This window comes from Podarcis raffonei, chromosome 1, assembly GCF_027172205.1.
Source record: "Podarcis raffonei isolate rPodRaf1 chromosome 1, rPodRaf1.pri, whole genome shotgun sequence".
In the NCBI taxonomy this organism is placed as follows: Eukaryota; Metazoa; Chordata; class Lepidosauria; order Squamata; family Lacertidae; genus Podarcis; species Podarcis raffonei.
In genome coordinates, this window is record NC_070602.1 from 118719517 (window position 1) to 118740159 (window position 20643).

Here is a 20643-nt window from a genome sequence, read left to right on the forward strand (position 1 = left end):
ACTTTGTACACCTGCAATTTCTTTATCAAAGCCCATATAATGGAACTTATAGCCTTCGCAGTGATTATTATGGTAGATTAGTCATGACTGTAGATTAACATGGTTTATCAAAAGACAAAAATCGGGAATACCAAGGATACAAAAATTCAGGATCAGAGCCTTATAACCATGGAAACTGGACAACATTTAAATGTGGGGTGGGGGGAGTCTCACTGATTTCTATGCAACCAGCATAGGACAGGCTCACGGTGTTAGTTTTAACAGCGAAAGCTTCAGTTTGTGCCGTCTACAAAATGTACAGGAGAAAGAAGAAACACAAAAGCAGCAGCATAAAATCTCGATAAATAATATATGTGAATAAGGCAGGAAATGCAAATGATAGGCAGAGATGGTAGAAGGGAAGCTATATCCTTTCAATGACAATTTCCCCATCTATCAGCTTTGCTTGTTTTTTTCTCTTCCGGCGAATTTTCATTCTGCCTTGGAAACCTGGAGGGAACAAGAAACATAGATGTGAAAAACAATCAGGGGCCGGCAAACTTTTTCAGCAGGGGGCCATTCCACCATCCCTCAGACCTTGTGGGGGGCCAGACTATCTATCTATCTATCTATCTATCATCTATCTATCATCTCTCTCTCTCTCTCTCTCTCTCTCTCTCTCTCTCTCTCTCTCTCTATATATATATATATATATTTGGGGGGAATAAACAAATTCCTATGTCCCACAGATAACCCAGAGATGCATTTTAAATAAAAGGACACATTCTACTCATATAAAAATATGCTGATTCCCAGACCGTCTGTGGGCTGGATTTAGAAGGTGATTGGGCCGGATCTGGCCCCCGGGCCTTAGTTTGCCGACCTGTGGATGTGATGTATTAAACCTGGCTCTGAATTCCCACTCTCTTCTGTCTAATCCTAGGTTGAAACCCCCCCTCAGAACAAGGACCTGTCCTCATGTTGGCTGGTACCCAACTAGCTCGTTCTGTCAGTGCAAGGATTTCGATTTGCACAGAGGAGACCACAGAAGAGAAGATATTACTTCTTTTTTAAAAAATAACTCCCCCCTGGATTCTTTGAAAAAACATCTGGTAACCTTATTACAGAATAATTATAATATGCAGCAAGAATTGGAATTTGGGGAAAACCACAGAGGGATGGAGGGAAGTCCTAAGTTGATGAACTGAATTTTAAATTTGAAATGTTGCTGAATTATCGTTTATTTTTCAAATTTCTATAAATATTTTTTAAAGGTCTAAATTTGCTTGACTTGTGTATCAGATAGTTACTTTACTCCCCCCCCCACTGGAGGGGAAAATATTAACCCTTATACCTCAGACTGTTGTGTTTATACCTTTCTTACACATCTGCAGGCAGGACTTTCTAGAGGTAAAGTTGTTTTCGTTCCCGCCGCAGCCACTGTAACTGAATGGATGACATTTGCCGGTAGTGAGATTGTAGAAGAACCTTTTCTCGTTGGCTTTGCAAAGGCCTCTGTCCCTGCGCATCACACAGAGGGAAGGGAGCAGGACTGACTCTGGGCACAGGAGGAAGAAGAAGCTCATTAAGGATCCACCAAATCGTTACTGCTCCCATTGCATTTGGGCACCTCTTAAAAAGATTCGCTCCTCTGCTTGCTGCATTTAAGTTCTCAAAACACTACCAAACCCTTTGTCACGTAAATTCCAAAACTGAAAACAACACAGCAACGTAACAGGTTGTATGTAACTATATACATTCTATTTTAAATGTGATTCAACATATCATATCAATATATATGGTTCTATAGACCAACTTATCATATAAACAAAACATGTTATGAGAAATTAAAGTCCAGCAGATTGATCAGGAAATACAATCTATTCAGCTCTTATATTGGCAATATCCATGGTGTGGAATTCTTATATCGGTCTTGTAGTGTTCCACATGAAGATGCTTTTCAGAATTCTAGCGTTCCTTGTATGCAGGTGTCAGACAAAAAACTTGGAAGAATGACACATACAGAAAACAAGAATGACACATGCAGAAAAAAAGACAAGGATTCCAGAATAATCCCTTGTTTCGCCCAGCTGGGCTTCGTCAACTGTGCAGCATTTAAGTTCTCAGCAGGTTATTTGGAAAGAAGACGCGTATCTGAAAAAGTATTCTTTCAAAGTGCAGATTAACATGGACAGAATGAAGGATGGAGGGGAAAAACCCAGTGACATCATCTGGAAACAGACAGAATGGTCCACATTCAGAAGAGATGGTCAAAGGGCTGATTACTACTCAGTCTTTTCATTTATTTATTTATTTGTGTGAAAAGATTTGTGTTCCACCAACATTAAGAAAATATATATATATATATATATATATATATATATATATATATATATTGTTTAAAAAAGAATGGGAAAAGTTTATATCTTATATACAAGATCATTGTCAGCAAGATAAAACATTGGCAGAATTTTAAACACACTTGTAATAACTTAAAAACTTAAACATAACTTAATAACTTAATATCTTTTTAATAACTTAAAAAGAGAAACATAAATGGAGAAGTATTGATATGCAGTTGAAAATAGGATCAATAGGACCCGTGGAAGGGATGTGGGTGGGGAGTCAGAAGATTCCTTGTGACAGCTCCTGTATCTTGTTTGCCTGCCATATCTAAGCTAGAGAGTTTTCCCACAATTGAATGCCTTTGTTTTGATCTATTAAGGCCACACCTGTGTTTCTTAGTTAGCCCAGAAGTGAAAGTATTTTCCTACTCCCAAGCTGAACCATAAAATTTTCCCTTTACCCTTAAAGTGTTCCCTCCCCCCCACCAGTCCTTGTAAAACAGTAAAAAAAAAACAGACAAAAGGAAGAGCAAAAAATACCCTGTAAAAAACAGAAAATGACTTTAAAAACCTGTAAAACCTGTAAAAAACAGAAAATGACTGTTATCACTCTCAGGCCCTTTAACCCCCAACCAAATCTTACTTAATCAAAATTGCATGTCATATATCAAACAGGACAATTCTCCCCCAAACTAAAACCAGATATTAAACAAAAACCGGTACAGACTGTTGATATAAAGTTAATATAAGGTTATGTACTTCTCTTCAATAGTTCTTTTCCTTTTCCAAAAAAGTGGCGGCAAATGAGAGTTAGTCCAGCTTTGTAATTGTAATCCAGAATGTAAATCCAAAATGTAAATCCAAATGTACAGTTCTGCAATATATTGTGATCCAAATCTTCCAATTTTTAGGCTTGAAAAATATATATCCAGGATGTCCAAAGATATTAATTAATTGCTTATTGGCAGGTAGTATTGCATAAATTTCCCTGGTCTTCAGTAAGCACTAAATATCAAATCCAACTCCAGCTATTCCAGGTTCTCCTTCCTTCTTGGGGAATTTCTCCCCCAATATGATGGAGAGTTTTCCTGCTTAGCTTCAGTTTTGTGCCACCGAGTTCCAGGGTTTAAAGTTAAAGCTTATATTTCCACAGTACTTTTACGTAAGTCTTTTTGCTTTCTACTCTGCCCAAGTATCAATCTGTCAAATTCTGCCCAGCTGTCAATTTATATCCTACCTTTATCCAGAGGACAACTTGACACAGCTGTAGCCAATATGTATCCAAGAGAAAGAGAGTCTCTCAAATGTCCAAAGTCAAACTGTTACAAAATCTCCATAGCTGCAAGTACTATGGTGTGCTCCCATTCACAAAAAGTCCCCTTGCAAAGCCTGCCCGCAGGAATCGGAAGCTGACCTCCTTTTTGGCTTCTGTTTCACCAAATCAATCAATTTAAACCTAATTTCTTCTCTTAATTCTTTATTTGGTTTTTGTCTCTAATTGGAAAATCCACTGCTTATGGTGGCGGTGTGTGGCTTTGGCTGTAGAATGCACTGGAGCCGCGAGAGGACTCAACCCTATTCCTTTCCCCCGCGCAAAAACGGCAGTCGGGGGATTAGGATCGGTGGGTTTGCATGCTCTGCTGGACCCCTAGAGTCCCCAGACTTCCATGGGGAGTTTTTCGGGGGGCACCTAGCCCTGGCGAGCACCCCCAAAGCTCTTTCAGCCTGGACCGTGTTGTCTTTTAGAGAGAAGACACAGAGCGCGCCGCCATTGCCTCCACAGCAAACCGGAAGTCCATATTATAGAATTATAATATGCAGCAAGAATTGGAATTTGGGGAAAACCATGGAGGGGTGGAGGGGGAAGTCCTAGGTTGATGAACGGAATTTTAAATTTTAAATGTTGTTGAATTATCATTTATTTTTCAAATTTCTATAAATATTTTTTAAAGGTCTAAATTTGCTTGAATTGTGTATCAGATAGTTACCTTTTTCGCCCAGTGGAGGAAAAAATATTAACCCTTATACCTCAGACTGTTGTATTTATACCTTTCTTACACATCTGCAGGCAGGACTTTCTAGAGGTAAAGTTGTTTTCGTTCCCACCGCAGCCACTGTAATTGAACGGATGACATTTGCCGGTAGTGAGATTGTAGAAGAACCTTTTCTCGTTGGCTTTGCAAAGGCCTCTGTCCCTGCGCATCACACAGAGGGAAGGGAGCAGGACTGACTCTAGCACAGGAGGAAGAAGAAGCTCATTAAGGATCCACCAAATCGTTACTGCTCCCGTTGCATTTGGGCACCTCTTAAAAAGATGCGCTCCTCTGCTAGTTGCCTTTAAGTTCTCAGCAGGTTATTTGGAAAGAAGACCCATATTTGAAAAAGTCTTAATAGGACCATGGAAGGGATGAGGGTGGAGAGTTAGGAGATTCAAAGTGATCTTGATATTTGAATTCAGAATTAGTTTTGTTGTATGTTTATATTCTTGAAAATCAAATTAAAAATTATTTCAAAGATATACCATATTTTTTGCTTTATAGGACTCACTTTTTCCCTCCTAAAAAGTAAGGGGAAATGTGTGTGCGTCTTATGGAGCGAATGCAGGCTACACAGGTATCCCAGAAGCCAGAACAGCAAGAGGGATTGCTGCTTTCACTATGCAGCGATCCCTCTTGCTGTTCTGGCATCTGAGATTCAGAATATTTTTTTCTTGTTTTCCTCCTCCGAAAACTAGGTGCATCTTGTGGTCTGGTGCGTCTTATAGAGAGAAAAATATGGTGTGTGTGTGTGTGTGTGTATATATATATACCATGAAGAGCATGAAATCAACAATGGCATTGCATTCTTAAAAGAAGTACAAAAGACATCACAGATCAGTAGATCAGACTGATACATCAACATTGCTAGATCGCCTCTGGGTAAACAGGTGAGTGTTAAGCAGCTGCTAAATGCCAATACCGTAGGGGTCTACAGGGTGCAGCAACACTGCAAATTGCTAAAAGTCATAGGCTTTGGATTATACAATATGAGAAACCATATTTATATCATATGATTAAAAGCCTAGGACCTTTAACATTTGCTATTTATAAAAATTAAAATGCAGAGAAACAAAGCATGCATACCGATATGGAGGGAAATATTTTAAAAATCACGTAAGAAACTGAATTGAAGGAAGTAGATAAAAACCAAGGCAATGTTTTGCACTAACAAACAAGTCACAACGAATGGGGTTCAGTAAATTAAATTTGACACCTGAATTCTAACAGTCCTGTGCTTTGGCCAATTCTTCTTTTTATATACAGTAGCACCTCGGCTTAGGTTAACCTTGGGTGGCATAAACTTCGGATTGCGAAAGCGGCAAACCCGGAAGTTTTTCACCATGTGCACATGCGCAAAAGTGCTCTACTGCACCGCGTGAATGCACAGAAGTGGTCCCTCTGGTTGCGGAAACCTCAGGATCCGACCGGAGCTCCAGAACAGATCCCATCCACAACTGGAGTACCACTGTATATATATAATTTTTATTAAATTTTGTGTTTGGCAATTTTGAATACTCATTTAAGCAATCGTAAGATATCAATGACTTCCCTTAGTCTCTTTCCATGGTTCATTTTGCATATCATAAATCCCTGCATATTTTACATAAACTAAACCCTTCAGTATTCCATTATTACATCTATCAAAACTTATTTACACTGTTGAATTTGTCTTAATGCTGCCAACGTTTTCAAGTGTACACAATTTCACCCCATATATTCAATAAACATTTTCCAATCTTCTCTAAACGTATGTTCTTATTGCTCTCTTATTCTATATGTTAAGTCCGCAAGCTGCACATATTCCATCAATTTAAGTTCCCATTCTTCTTTTGTTGGGACCTCACTCATTTTCCATTTTGGGCCTAACGAAACATGGGCCGCTGTAGCGGCATACATAAATAACATTTTTTTGAAACCTGGGAATTTCTATCTGAATTATCCCCAACAAAAAGGACTCTGATTTTTTTTTTTTTTTGGAAAAGTACTTTTATTATTTTCAATTCATTATGGATTATTTCCTAATACTCTTTTACCCTTTCAAAGGCCCGCCACATATGAAAAATCATTCCCTCAACCTCATTGCACATCGAGCACTTATCTGATTCAGTCTTATATATCTTAGCAAGCCTACTCAGAGTTAAATACCAGCTGTAAATCATTATCAAGTAGTTCTCCTTCAAAGAATAATATGCTGTGAACTTTTATATCTCATATGATATAAAAGAATTACACGGTCTCGTGTAAAAGAACGGCCTCAGTCCAGTATATCTGAAGGAGCGTCTCCACCCCCATCGTTCTACCCAGACACTGAGGTCCAGCGCCGAGGGCCTTCTGGCGGTTCCCTCACTGCGGGAAGCCAAGTTACAGGAAACCAGGCAGAGGGCCTTCTCGGTAGTGGCGCCCGCCCTGTGGAACGCCCTCCCACCAGATATCAAAGAGAGCAACAATGACCAGACTTTTAGAAGACATCTGAAGGCAGCCCTGTTTAGGGAAGCTTTTAATGTTTGATGTATTACAGTATTTTAATATTTTTTTGGAAGCCGCCCAGAGTGGTTGGGGAAGCCCAGCCAGATGAGCGCGGTATAAATAATAAATTTATTATTATTATTATTATTATTATTATTATTATTATTATTATTATTACAGACTTTGACAAACTCAGAAAGAGTGCATATAACTATACAATGTGCAGTTGCCACGACAATATCCATAAGCATCCTGCCTCCTGTGTAATTTCAGGCCTCCATTTTGTGCAATAAACCCTCTTGCAGCTACAATCATATGATCCGGAAATATCTCAGATATTTGTGTGGAAAGAAGGAGAGAGACTTCTCACGAGAAGGGGCCTTCCTGGATCAAACTAAGGCTGGATCTATACTATCCCCATTGGGGATAGATAAGATAAAAAATAATCAGCATCAGTGTTTTTTTCCCTTTAAAAAATGTTTAGGGATACTCTCATTTTCCTACTCATATTGAAATACTGACCCTCAATGAGGTCAAACTTAAGATTCGCAAAATGTTTAGGGGTATGTGTCCCTCTGCGTCTCCCCAGAAAAAAGCACTGATGATAATAATAATAATAATAATAATAATAATAATAATAATAATAATAATTTATTATTTGTACCCCACCCGTCTGACTGCCCTAGAGCACCATCTGGTGTCACATGTTCATAACGCAGCAAAATAATAATAATACTGGGGTGGGGCAGGCCACTGGCTAGCAAAGCACAGTCCTGGCAGTAGGGGCTGCAAGTTCACACAGATCTGCACTTGCTACCCCCAATCCGGTGCTTCCTGCAAACTCCGTACCACTCTGCCTGCTCTATCCTGGCACCCCTGCAGCCAGGAGGGTGGTGTAGTGCGCTGACTCATGTGCTGCAATTGATCCTGGTTGCCCTCCTATTCTGGTATGTCTCTGCCTGCAGTAAAGGTAAAGGACCCCTGGATGGTTAAGTCAAGTCAAAGGTGACTATGGGGTTGCGGAGCTCATCTCGCTTTTCAGTCCGAGAGAGCTGGCATTTGTCCACAGACAGCTTTCCGGGTCATGTGGCCAGCAGGACTAAACCGCTTCTGGTGCAACAGAACACTGTGACGGAAGCCAGAGCGCACGGAAACACCGTTTAGCTTCCCGCCACAGCGGTACCTATTTATCTACTTCCACTGGTTTGCTTTCAAACTGCTAGGTTGGCAGGAGCTGGGATAGAACAATGGGAGCTCACTCTGTCATGGGGATTTGAACCGCTGACCTTCTGATTGGCAGGCCCAAGAGGCTCAGTGGTTTAGACCACAGCGCCACCTGCGTCTCTGCCTGCAGTACGCTGTCTGCGATGGAGACGATGGATAGTTGGCGGAATACCTTTGCGAGAGGAAGGGAAGAGGAGATCTCCCAGGGTAGGAGGCTGGGCAGAGAAAAGGGCACTTCCAGGTGAGAGCTGAGAGTTTGCATCTTTGTCCGCATGGGGTAATAGTTAGGATATATCGTGAGAGAGGACTTTTCATTCTTCTAGCTCTTTTTCTTCTCTTTATCTAAACTCTTTTTTCTTTAGAATAGTTTGTTTCTTTTTATTGCATCATGAAAAAGTCTTAATAAAGCTGTAAAAGCAGTACTCAGACCAGAGTGGAACGATACTTTCCTGAAATCTGGGCACTCTCATTATGTACAATCCTTTACCAGGGTTTTGCAAAAATAAAATAAAATACAGATTTCTACCTGTTTTTCACTGTGGATATGAATGAGCATGTTTTACAGACATGGCTGCAAGTGTTTCCCTGCATCTGGTACCAGTTGGCCATGCCTTTTTACTCCTGGCTATCTCTTGAATTGGGACGTGTGTGGCCCTATGGGTTAAACCACAGAGCCTAGGACTTGCTGATCAGAAGGTCGGTGGTTCGATTCCCCGTGACAGGGTGAGCTCCCGTTGCTCGGTCCCAGCTCCTGCCCACCTAGCAGTTTGAAAGCACGTCAAAGTGCAAGTAGATAAATAGGTACCGCTTGGGCGGGAAGGTAAACGGCGTTTCCGTGTGCTGCTCTGGTTCGCCAGAAGCAGCTTAGTCATGCTGGCCACATGACCTGGAAGCTGTACACCGGCTCCCTCGGCCAATAAAGCGAGATGAGCGCCACAACCCCAGAGTCGGTCACGACTGGACCTAATGGTCAGGGGTCCCTTTACCTTTACCTTTACCTCTTGAATGTATGCTTCAAAAGACAGGATGAAGTGAAACATGTTTATGGCAAAGCAGACAATTAAGGTTGAGGCATTGAAACACATACCGGAGGTAGAAATTGTTCCTTTTCTATTTAAAAAAAGAAATAAAAGAATAAAGTACTGATTTGTCATAATGTAGGGTTGCCATACGTCCGGAATACTGCCATCAGCAGCAGCTTAACAACTTTTCCGTCTGGATTTTCACTGTTTGAAATATGGCAACCCTATCATAATGCCACTTAATTATTTCTAACACAAATGGCTTTCTTCCATTATCGGGATGTTTGACTGCAGCTTGAGTGGTTTCCAGAGTTTATGACAAATGGAGCACACGGTGCAAAAATAATAATAAACTAATGCAACGGTTTCCAATCATGTGCACACTCAAAACATTTCAAGGACATCTTATTGTGTGGCTTGCATGTTCATTCCTTGTTTTCTAATCACTATCCACACATTACACGCCAGTCCCCAGAAGTACATGTGAGCGCAAGTGCAGATCACCAGCAGGAAAACATGGCGAAAGGGATCCGTCTTTCCCCAGCTGTTGCTCTCTGCCTTCCGCACCACTGTGGATCACAAAAACGACAAGCCTCAATCTCCAGTACAGCAAAGACTCACGGAGGAGTACTTGCAGCAGCTCCTTAAAATATGGCTTTTAGAAGAGAAACTAGCAAAGGTCTAAGATAAAAAGGAATTGAGCTAAGGTACTTACTGAAGGTAACGAGGGACAGATCGTGAAGCTGAGGCTCCAATACTTTGGCCACCTCATGAGAAGAGAAGACTCCCTGGAAAAGACCCTGATGTTGGGAAAGAGGGAGGGCACAAGGAGAAGGGGACGGCAGAGGACGAGATGGTTGGAATGTGTTCTCGAAGCGACCAACATGAGTCTGACCAAACTGCGGGAGGCAGTGGAAGACAGGAGTCGGACACGACTAAACGACTAAACAACAACAACAACTTACTGAAGGAGCAATCCAAACCCAAGATCAGGGGTGGTCTGAGATGCTTCAGTGCTCGAATCAAAATGCTCCCTGCTGCCACTGCTCGGGAGCCAAGTTGCGCTCAACATTGCAGAGCTGTGTGCGTGCATGGCGAATGTTGCATTGGCAGAGGCCAACCAGACACCATGCCAGGGCCGCACAGCATTGGGGCAACATCCCACCAGGCCTCCTCTGCCCCCTCAAGATTGGGGGGCCTGAACATCAGAGGGCTGTAGAGGCCTCAGCCTCATAAACTTGGTGTGTCTGTGCCACTGTAATGAGGTGGAGGGGGGTGCCATGAGGGCTTCTCCCTAAGCGGGGGAGCTTCGGAAAGCACTTCTTAAGGAGAAGCCCTTTCCAAAGCTTGCCCCAGCCTAGTGGGGTGACTAGGCTTTGTGAGGCCTTGCCACCATGCCAGCCTGAGGGTGAAGCTCCCGTCCTGCCTGGCAGCAAAGAGGGGCTTGGCAAGGAGAGAAGCCTTCTGCAGACCTTTGTCGCCAGTTCCTCTCTCCCACTGCTCCAGCAAGCAGGACCTGAGCGCAAAAGCACTTTCCTTGCTTGCGATTCCCAGAGGCAGAAAGCGCAGATCCACAGCAATCCGCAGCAAAACGACAACAGCACTAAAAATAGACTTATATATGTCTACTCCAAATTAAGTCTTACTGAATTTACAGCGGTTACTCCCAGATTAGTACAGTGGTACCTCGGGTTACATACGCTTCAGGTTACAGACTCCCCTAACCCAGAAATATTACCCCGGGTTAAGAACTTTGCTTCAGGATGAGAACAGAAATTGTGTGGGGGCAGCAGGAGGTCCCATTAGCTAAAGTGGTGCTTCAGGTTAAGAAAAGTTTCAGGTTAAGAACAGTCCTCCAGAACGAATTAAGTTCTTAACCCGAGGTACCACTGTAGCTGGAGGATTGCAAAACAATTATGTGTGTTTTGAATGAGTATATGGGCATCTGTTAAGTGAGTGAGAGAGAAAGAGTGTTTGTGTATGTGGGGTGGCCCCTGAGCACCCCCCATTGCTGTACATGTGGCCCTCAGAGGCACCCATTAAACCACAGAGCCTAGGACTTGCCGATCAGAAGTGTGGCGGTTTGAATCCCCGCGACGGGGTGAGCTCCCGTTGCTCCATCCCTGCTCCTGCCAACCTAGCAGTTCGAAAGCACGTCAAAGTGCAAGTAGATCAATAGGTACCACTCTGGCGGGAAGGTAAACGGTGTTTCCGTGCACTGCTCTGGTTCGCCAGAAGCAGCTTAGTCATGCTGGCCACATGACCCGGAAGCTGTACGCCTGCTCCCTCGGCCAATAAAGCGAGATGAGCGCCACAACCTCAGAGTCAGTCACGACTGGACCTAATGGTCAGGGGTCCCTTTACCTTTATACTACAACAGAGACCAGGATGCTTAACACTCAGAGATGGAAAGAAGATTGTGTATCAACCAAATGAATTATGCTGAAATGGCAAAGTTTACGGGAGCTATAAGAAACCAAGAGGAGAAAGACTTTATCAGAGCCTGGGGGAAATGTGTGGACTATTTGAAAGGTTATTGTACACATAGAAGCTGATTAGCAGGGTTAACTTAAACCAAACAGTTAAAACGAAATTCAAGGGGAAATCAAGGATTAACTAATAATTGGAATAATGAAGAAAATGCAGTGTCAGAAACTAAAATAATATAAGAAACCTCAAACAGGGCGCGAGGAAGTCAAACTATTCATGTTTAATGTAACATTGGATTTGTATTGTTGTTAAAATATCTTTAAAAAACTGGAAAAAAAATATTTTTTTTAAAGGCACATGTACTCCTGCGCATTGACCATCTTCCACCAAAAAGAATCTTGATGCAACCATATATATTCGCATCAAGCCCGAGCTTTTTTGGTATGTTTTATCAAAACATATTTGCATATCAGTGCCATACAGGAGAGAAAGGTATCATGGAAATAAGTTTCTATTTTAGGTTCATTTACATTTCACTTACACTTGACAAAAGTGGTAGTTTATTCCCATTTCCATGCTCATAACTGACAAATACAACAATAGAGAATTCTTAATGCACTGGTACCTCTTTGAATCTCTTCTCATGCTGATGAGAGAACCCTATAATTCACACTTAATGCTAAATTTTGAATACATACCTTGCTTTACAACTGGAGTAGTATTATTCGTTGTGCTAACCAGCATGTCGGTTATTTGCAATGAATTGGCAGAACGAACTAAAAGGGACGAAACAATGATAAAAGAAGCTTTTAAGAAGTGTGCATAATTAGTAGAGAAAACAATGATCGACATATAACTCATATAATAAGAGTGCATTACCCGAAACCATCTTCTCACTATTTTATTTAAGCATAAGTTGCTCTTTTAGGCTGATTTATGTTTCAGTTACATTTTACAAAAGGTTTATTCCCGTTTGAAATTCAGCAGTGCAGAATTCTGATACTTTATATTTCTTCCTCCAACTTCTTCACTGAGGATTAAATCACTTCCTCTTCCTCTTTGACTTGCCCTGAGACTAAGAGGAAACAGTGGGCTGGATCCAGAGTAACAGTGCAATTCTAACCATGTTTATTTGGAAGGTAGTGCCACAGAGTTGAAAGAGCTTACTCCTAGGTAAACGGGGGAAGGACTGCAGCCCCAATTCGTTGAGCTTGTTGTTGTTTAGTCATTTAGTCGTGTCCGACTCTTCGTGACCCCATGGACCAGAGCACGCCAGGCACTCCTGTCTTCCACTGCCTCCTGCAGTTTGGTCAAACTCATGCTGGTAGCTTCGAGAACACTGTCCAACCATCTCGTCCTCTCCCGTCCCCTTCTCCTTGTGCCCTCCATCTTTCCCAACACCAGGGAGTCTTCTCTTCTCATGAGGTGGCCAAAGTATTGGAGCCTCTGCTTCACGATCTGTCCTTCCAGTGAGCACTCAGGGCTGATTTCCTTCAGAATGGATAGGTTTGATCTTCTTGCAGTCCATGGGACTCTCAAGAGTCTCCTCCAGCACCATAATTCAAAAGCGTCAATTCTTCGGCGATCAGCCTTCTTTATGGTTCAGCTCTCACTTCCATATATCACTATTGTTGAGCTTAGGTACCATTAAAATCAATTGGCCAAGTTAGTTGTGACTTAAGTCCCACTGATTTGAATGGGAACATGCAGTGCGATCCTATTTATTTATTTATTTACTTATAAAGTACAGTCATACTTTGGATCTCAAATGCCTTGGCTCCCGAACAAATCAGCCCCTGCAGCCAATCAGAAGCTGCGCTTTGGTTTCCGAACATTTTGGAAGTCGAACAGACTTCTGGAACGGATTCTGTTCAACTTTCAAGGTACGACTGTATTTGTATGCCACCCTCTTGCACAACCTCAGTGACATACAAAAGTTTAAAAGCAATACCGAGCAATCATTAAAGCCACAGGCTATTCAGAGAGATATTTTAAACAATCACAAAGGCCTGTTGGCATAAAAAAGACGGCCCCAAAAAATGGAAAGGAAAAGAGGTACCTACAAAAGAAATATGGCAGAATAAATTGATAGAATATACAGAACTAGCATCTATGACCATGAAAATAAGAAGTACTAAAGATGAGGCTAAAAGAAGAGTGGAAATGTTTGGGAGAATATTTTAGAAGGTATAATATTCGATCAAATCTCCAAGTGAGAATAAACCTATGAGCAGCAGATAATCTCAAATATTGGAAGACTTGAGACAAAATTGGCTGGAAGATCAGAATATGCAACTGATCAGGGTTTGCATAGAACGCCACAGAGAGATGGACTGGGAAGTCTTTAGGAAAAGGATAACTGATGGACAATGTGTGATGTAAGTACAACAAAATCCATCTTCAGTGGAAAAGAGACATGGTGGACATCATGGTTTCAGGTAGAGATTGGACCTTCTTGACATGGTATAACCAACATACCATCTACTATGGGCACCAAGGGATATAATAAGTTACAGTACCAGAAGACAAGGCCACTTACGGTTGTCCTCACAGGTATCTTGGCATTCTTTCAAAGTATGAAAGTTGTTTTGGTTTCCTAGGCAACCACCATACTGGAACTTCTCACACTTCATCGATTCTTTGTTGAAGAAATACCGGGTAATTAATCCTCGGCAGATACCAGGGTCATTCTCCAGAAGGCAGTAAGGAGGCTTTCCTGTGAATGGAGATTGTTTGAGGGGAGAAAGTGTCAAATAATCCAATATGGCCATTAATGAAGGACTTACTGCAATTTACCAAAAGTGGGCACGATCTAACTCAATTTAAGCATTTTGGCAAGGCATGGGAGACAAATAGGGGCAAAGCAAGCATGCAAAGTATTTTCTGCTGCTGAGGATCACAAAACTAAAACATTGATTAAAAAACCAGCTAAGATGTATTTTAAAGTATCAAAAAGATGATTAAAATCAGCTGTAACCAAAAAGAAACAAAACACAGGTAACACCCATAGAACACATTTCTTACAGTTACCTCTCTGAGATTTTGATCTCTTTTTCTTCTCAGGCACATCTGAAATCGAAAGAAAATGTTTTTAGTGTAGACCTGGGGGGAAAAATAGCATTTACTAAAGAAAAGTATATATTTTTGCCCATAATGATATACCCCATAGTACTGAACCATTTCTCATGGTTCCAGAGTGTTTATCTAACCAAAATTCCCTATTTTAATTTAGAAATGCTGCACATGATCCCATTGCTCTGTCCCAGCTCCTGCCAACCTAGCAGTTTGAAAGCACACCAGTGCAAGTACATAAATAGGTACCGCTGCGGCGGGAAGGTAAATGGCATTTTCGTGCGCTCTGGTTTTCATCACAGTGTCCAGTTGCACCAGAAGCGGTTTAGTCATGCTGGCCACATGATCTGGAAAGCTGTCTGTGGACAAATGCCGGCTCCCTCGCCTTGAAGCAAGATGAGTGCTGCAACCCCACAGTTGCCTTTGACTGGTCTTAACCGTCCAGGGGTCCTTTACCTTTTTTTAGGCATAGAATTGCAACAACAATCTAACCGATTTAACAGGAGATTTGATCAAATCTGCCCCAGCATGAATATTGTCTGATGTGTAGCCATGTCATCTTAATTTTTTCAGAGGTGACATTTGATCAGGAGTAAGGCTCACGTGAAGTACCAACAGCTGTGGACATCTAGGCATGTTGGGATTAATGCAAGAAGAGGAGTGAATGAAAGCAGTAACGGGATTTGATATTTCAGCTGAAACCTGAATCCAGAGACCAGCTGGAGTGTTCCAACACACGAGCCTAACCCATACACAATGAATTCCTGGCTGATGGTCAAAAGCTAATCTACAATTTGAATTTGCTTGCCTACAAGTGTTGCCAGTACTGTGTGTGTTTGTGTTGATGTGTGTATTTGCTTTGTTGCAGCTTTCATGATCACATGGATGGCAAAAAGGGCAACCTGCTATAATGGCGCTAGTCAAAATGGGTGACATGCTTCACGAACCAAATATGGTACCCATTCCTGGCACATTAGGGGGCAACTTGTCAGTCCTCCCCATCAGTTTAAGAAGCAGTGTGCTAAAATGCTATGTTTTCATGGGCTTTCCCACGCTTTTCTTCATATCCAAGAATTGAGCCAAATGCTTTAAGCAGCTCTTAGCTTTCCGCTGGCCTGATACTAACCACATTCGCTTTGCTCTTTTCCTCTTTTGCTAAAAGGATGCTCCAAACACAGCTGACGTTTTGCCTTTGAAATGATTCACTTGTGTGAGCACTGCAATGTCTGGGTTTGGTTCACACGCCACATGCTTGTCACAGTGATGACCGACACTTGTGAAATGGTCCCATTCCACACCAGAGTAAGGGCTTCAGGGTAATCTGTTGTCACTTCCAAGGGAACCAATTTCAGTGGGAGCAGTTCACTTTTTCAGTCATCGTGATAAGCCTTTGATGAAGTATTAAGTTTAAAAACTATGCATGTAAGAGTCTAATGAGTGTGCTCATTAGAACTGGTAGGGTGAAAGGCAGGGAGGCCCACCGTAGGTGGCGACAGAGGACATGGCTAGCTATGCCAAAGCCAGCAAGAGGCAGAGGCACTAATTCTGCTTCCCTGTTGAGTTCTAAAGAGGAAGCTGACATCCAGTTGTCAGCCTCTAGAGTCTAAACCAGTGGTTTTCAACCATCATGCCATGGCTCACTTGCGTGCCTTGAATGATGGTCAGGGATGTCATGGGTGACACTGGCCTCTGTCCCTCTTCCCTCTCTCCTCTGATGCCCTCTGATGCAAACAACATGGCAGTCAGTCCTGCCATTTGAAAACCTGCTGCTCCTATTGGCTGCCTCCAATACTAGACATGAAGTGTAAAGGTAAAGGTACCCCTGACTGTTAGGTGCAGTTGTGGACGACTCTGGGGTTGCGGTGCTCATCTCGAGCTATAGGCTGAGGGAGCCGGCGTTTGTCTGCAGACAGCTTCCAGGTCATGTGGCCAGCATGACTAAACCGCTTCTGGCAAACCAGAGCAGCGCACGGAAATGCTGTTTACCTTCCCACCAGAGCGGTGCCTATTTATCTACTTGCACCTTGACATGCTTTCGAACTGCTAGGTGGGCAGGAGCTGGGACCAAACAACAGGAGCTCACCCCGTCGCGGGGATTCGAACCGCCAACCTTCTGACCGGCAAGCCCTAGGCTCTGTGGTTTAGACCACAGCGCCACCCGTGTCCCAGACATGAGGTGATGTATCAGTTATTTGTTTACTTATATAAAGTATTTTCACTTCAGCAAAAAGGCTCCTGGAAGCGCTAACATGCAATCAATTTAAAAAAAGACTGTCTTAAAATATAGGGGGGAAAGAAAGAGGGGAGAGAAGTGGGAGAAAAGCAAACCCAGGTACCAATTCATAAAGTGAAATAACATTTCCTATAAGGATCCGATGGGAGGAAAATGTGTTGCATTTAACCTAAAGAAAGAGAGAAATGGAGGAAGACATGTACTGACCTGGTACTATGCACTTTAGCTGGCACTCCTCTAGAGTCAGAAAGTTGTTTTCATTGCCTTCGCATCCACCATAGTTAAAGATTTCACACTGGCGGGTTTGGATGTCAAAGTGATACCGGACGTGCAATGCTTTGCAGGGCCCACCATCCGCTTTGAAGGCACAGATGGACATGCCCAGTTTCAGTGGGGGCCAAGCAGGACCTGGAGGAAGATGAAGGAAAGTTCAGCATATCATAATCCACTTATAAACGCCATTTCCAACTCCAGCTCCGGCGGGAAGGTGAACGCCGTTTCCGTGTGCTGCTTTGGTTCGCCAGAAGCGGCTTAGTCATGCTGGCCACATGACCCGGAAGCTGAACGCCGGCTCCCTCGTCCAATAAAGCGAGATGAGCACCGCAACCCCAGAGTCGGCCACGGCTGGACCTAATGGTCAGGGGTCCCTTTACTTTACCTTTTACCACTGATAGGTAAGAGAGAGACCTGGGTGTTCAAGCCATGCTACACAAAACAGTGAAATATAGATCAGCATTTGTGGATTACAATAGATCAGGGGTCGGCAAGCTTTACCTTGCCTGGGCCAGTTCACTCCAGTGGAAATCCCTCCGTGGGCTGGATCGCACGTGCACATGAGCGCGCACGCCCACAATTTCTGGCGTCTGCGCAGACGCGATTTCCAGCATCTGCGCATGTGCAGATGCGATTTCTGGTACCGCGAAAGCAAGTCCCCAAGTTGCTCTGCACCAGTTTAGTGCAGTGCATGGGGACTTGCTGAGCTGGTGGCTTGGTTCTGGGGTGGCTCGTGGGCCGGATAAATGACCCCCATGGGCCGTTTTGTGGCCCATGGGCCTTAGGTTGCCAACCCCTGCATTAGACAGGGTGACACCAATTCCAGTATTTTTAACTGTTTTTATATGTGGAATTGTTTTTCAAAATTTGCATTGTTTTTATACACTGATTTTTTTAAATTTTCAAAAATATAATTGTTTTATATATTGAGCCTGTTCTTACACTTTTTCTGTTGTATAGTTGCAACCGTTTTCTTTGTTTCAAGATTGCCCATTTCAATTGACGTAACCTGCCCTGGAGCCTTCTGGTTAAGGGTAGGTAAGAAATCTAACAAATAAAAAATTATGCAAATGGCACTTGGGCTCTAAATGCATGCCTGTTTTTCTTGCAGGGGGGCTACGGATATGTAAAATGTGCCACGTCGTACCTGAATGCTGATGAGCACCAAATATTCTCCAGAGGGCAGCATCGCCCCAGAAAACAACACACCAGGAAGGCATAAATTCAACAGACTCACTGGAACATCCAGATCTAAAGCCAACACCCACAGTTTTTGCACTTTCCTAGTAAGAAGCTGACAGGCCACAAATTGATACAGGACCAAGTTTTTAAAAAGCCAATTTGGGAATTAGGTGCAGTTTAAAAGGAAGCAGCTGCTCTTAGATAGACCTTAGACATTTCCCCCAGGGTTGTGTGTCCCTTTATAGTTTTGTGAAGGCGGAGTTCTGTGAGCGCACCCTTTGAATAAAAAATCTTCAAGAACTGCATATTATTATTATTATTATTATTATTATTATATTTAATTTTTTATACTGCCCTATACCCGCCGGTCTTATGGCAATTCACAAGGTAAGATCACACCATAAAAACACAAAATACATAACACAAATAAAAACAAAAACAACTTAATAATCCCCCCCAGCACATTTTAAAAGGGCCTTGGATGTCAGTCAAACGCCTGGTTGCAAAGGAAAGATCTTGCCTTGTATCTAAAGATCTGTAACCATAGCACCAGGCAAGCCTCCCTGGGGAGAGCATTCCACAGGCGGGGAGCCACTGCAAAGAAGGCCCGTTCTCATGTTGCCACCCTCCCAGCCTCTCAAACCTTTTAATTGTTCTCTGAGATGTGGAGGGAGGAAAAAGTAAAACAGGGATGTTCCGGGATCAAATCAGAAACCGGGATGCCTTCTGTAATTCCGGGACTGTCCCTGGGAAATAGGGACACTTGGAGGGTATGGTACCAGGAGTGGTGGTGGGGAGCTAGTTGAGATGGTGGGGAGTGTTGTGTGGTGCAAACACATACCTGCAGGAGCACTGCATTGGCTCTGCTGGTGTGTCTGCACCATACTGACGAGGCTGCTGTCTTCCCCTTGCACTCCTAGTAAACAGCAGTGACACCCTTGCTGGGAGGTCAGGCAAGTGCAGGCATAGGCAAACTCGGCCCTCCAGATGTTCTGGGACTACAACTCCCATCATCCCTAGCTAACAGGACCAGTGGTCTGGGATGATGGGAGTTGTAGTTCCAAAACATCTAGAGGGCCGAGTTTGCCTATGCCTGGGTAAGTGCTTCCACCCAACTAGGCTGTCCGCTACTCAGTAAATAGCTTCAGGGCGCTATCCCTAAGCCATAGACCCAGCCTCACATACCTTTGAGCTGGTGCTAGATTTGGATGCCAATTTTCTTTCTTTTCCTTTAAAAACTAACATGCCGACCGCAGATGCATTTGGGCCTGATGCCCAACAATTGCTGTTACTTATTTTTAAAAAAGAAGCATTGATTAGAATATTCCACCAAATATAAATACAGTGGTACCTTGGTTCTCAAACAACATGGAACCTAAACACTGCAAACCCGGAAGTAAGTGTTCCGGTTTGTGAACTTTTTTCGGAAGTCGAACGTGCTCCGTTTTGAGTGTTACACTTCTGATTTGAGTGCCACACTTCTGTTTTGAGTGTTGCGCTAAGATCTGTCTGTTATTCCTATTTATTTTGCATTTTTATTTTTGCGGCCCTTTTGTTTTTGTGACTGTGTGGAACCCAACAAATCATCATACTCATCACCATAATTTTATTGTTTATACCCTGCCCATCTGGGCAACTTCCAGCAAAATATAAAAAATAATAAAATGCCTGACATTAAAAACTTCCCTAAACAGGGCTGTCTTCAGATGTTTTCTAAACGTTGTGTAATTCTTTACAGTGGCGGAGTTTCATGCTCCGGCACCGGGGGGCGGAGAGCAGGTGGGGGCGGGGCTGGTGTGCTTCCCGGGGGTGTGGCACCACGCCACCCACAGGGGCATGTTGTGTGTCCTGGGGGCGTGGCATGCCGCCTGCAGGGGCGTGGCGCCCAGTGCGGGCAGGGGAACAACTGCTATGGCATCCCACCGGGATCGCACTGCTGGGGGCGGTGCGCTCCCCCCACATTCCTCTTCCTCCGCCAGTGATTCTTTATCTCCCTGACATCTGGTGGAAGGGCACCACTGCCGAGAAGACCCTTTGCCTGGTGTGTGTATATAGCATTTTTGGATTGCTCTTTGGGATGTGACTGTAGACTATATTTGGCGATGTGTATGTGGAGGTCGTCACCATGAACTCTTGCACTTTAAAATTGACCGCTGCACCACCTTGTTTCCAATGAATTGTATAATATTGTAGGATAATTGGCAGCTGATGTCATCTACTCTCAAGGCTAAATTACAAATCTACTTCATTTTTAAGTTGCACACAAGCAATTGTCCAGGCCTTTGTTCCCTGGGGCCGGGGTCACTGTGAGTCCGCAGTGATTCCTGAAATGGCCCATGTTTTGTTCCTCTTTGCAGCTTATTTCTCTGGGAGCTTCC

At 43.2% G+C, this 20643-nt stretch overlaps 1 protein-coding gene across 3 annotated transcripts in view; it reads right to left on the reverse strand.

The window, feature by feature from the left end:
* Positions 1-330: 330 nt before the first annotated feature.
* TFPI (tissue factor pathway inhibitor) overlaps positions 331-20643 on the reverse strand; it is a 45170-nt gene continuing 24857 nt past the window's right edge. For 2 of the 3 annotated variants that reach the window (XM_053360060.1, XM_053360052.1), the window contains exons 3-9: positions 17018-17218; positions 14536-14574; positions 14045-14221; positions 12204-12281; positions 4374-4556; positions 1355-1537; positions 331-489 (exon numbers count right to left, since the gene is read on the reverse strand). In XM_053360060.1, the coding sequence (XP_053216035.1) occupies positions 404-489; positions 1355-1537; positions 4374-4556; positions 12204-12281; positions 14045-14221; positions 14536-14574; positions 17018-17218 (947 nt within the window). In that variant the 3' untranslated portion in view covers positions 331-403. The remainder of the gene's footprint in view (positions 490-1354; positions 1538-4373; positions 4557-12203; positions 12282-14044; positions 14222-14535; positions 14575-17017; positions 17219-20643) is intronic. The other variant, XM_053360067.1, reaches the window with a different exon arrangement.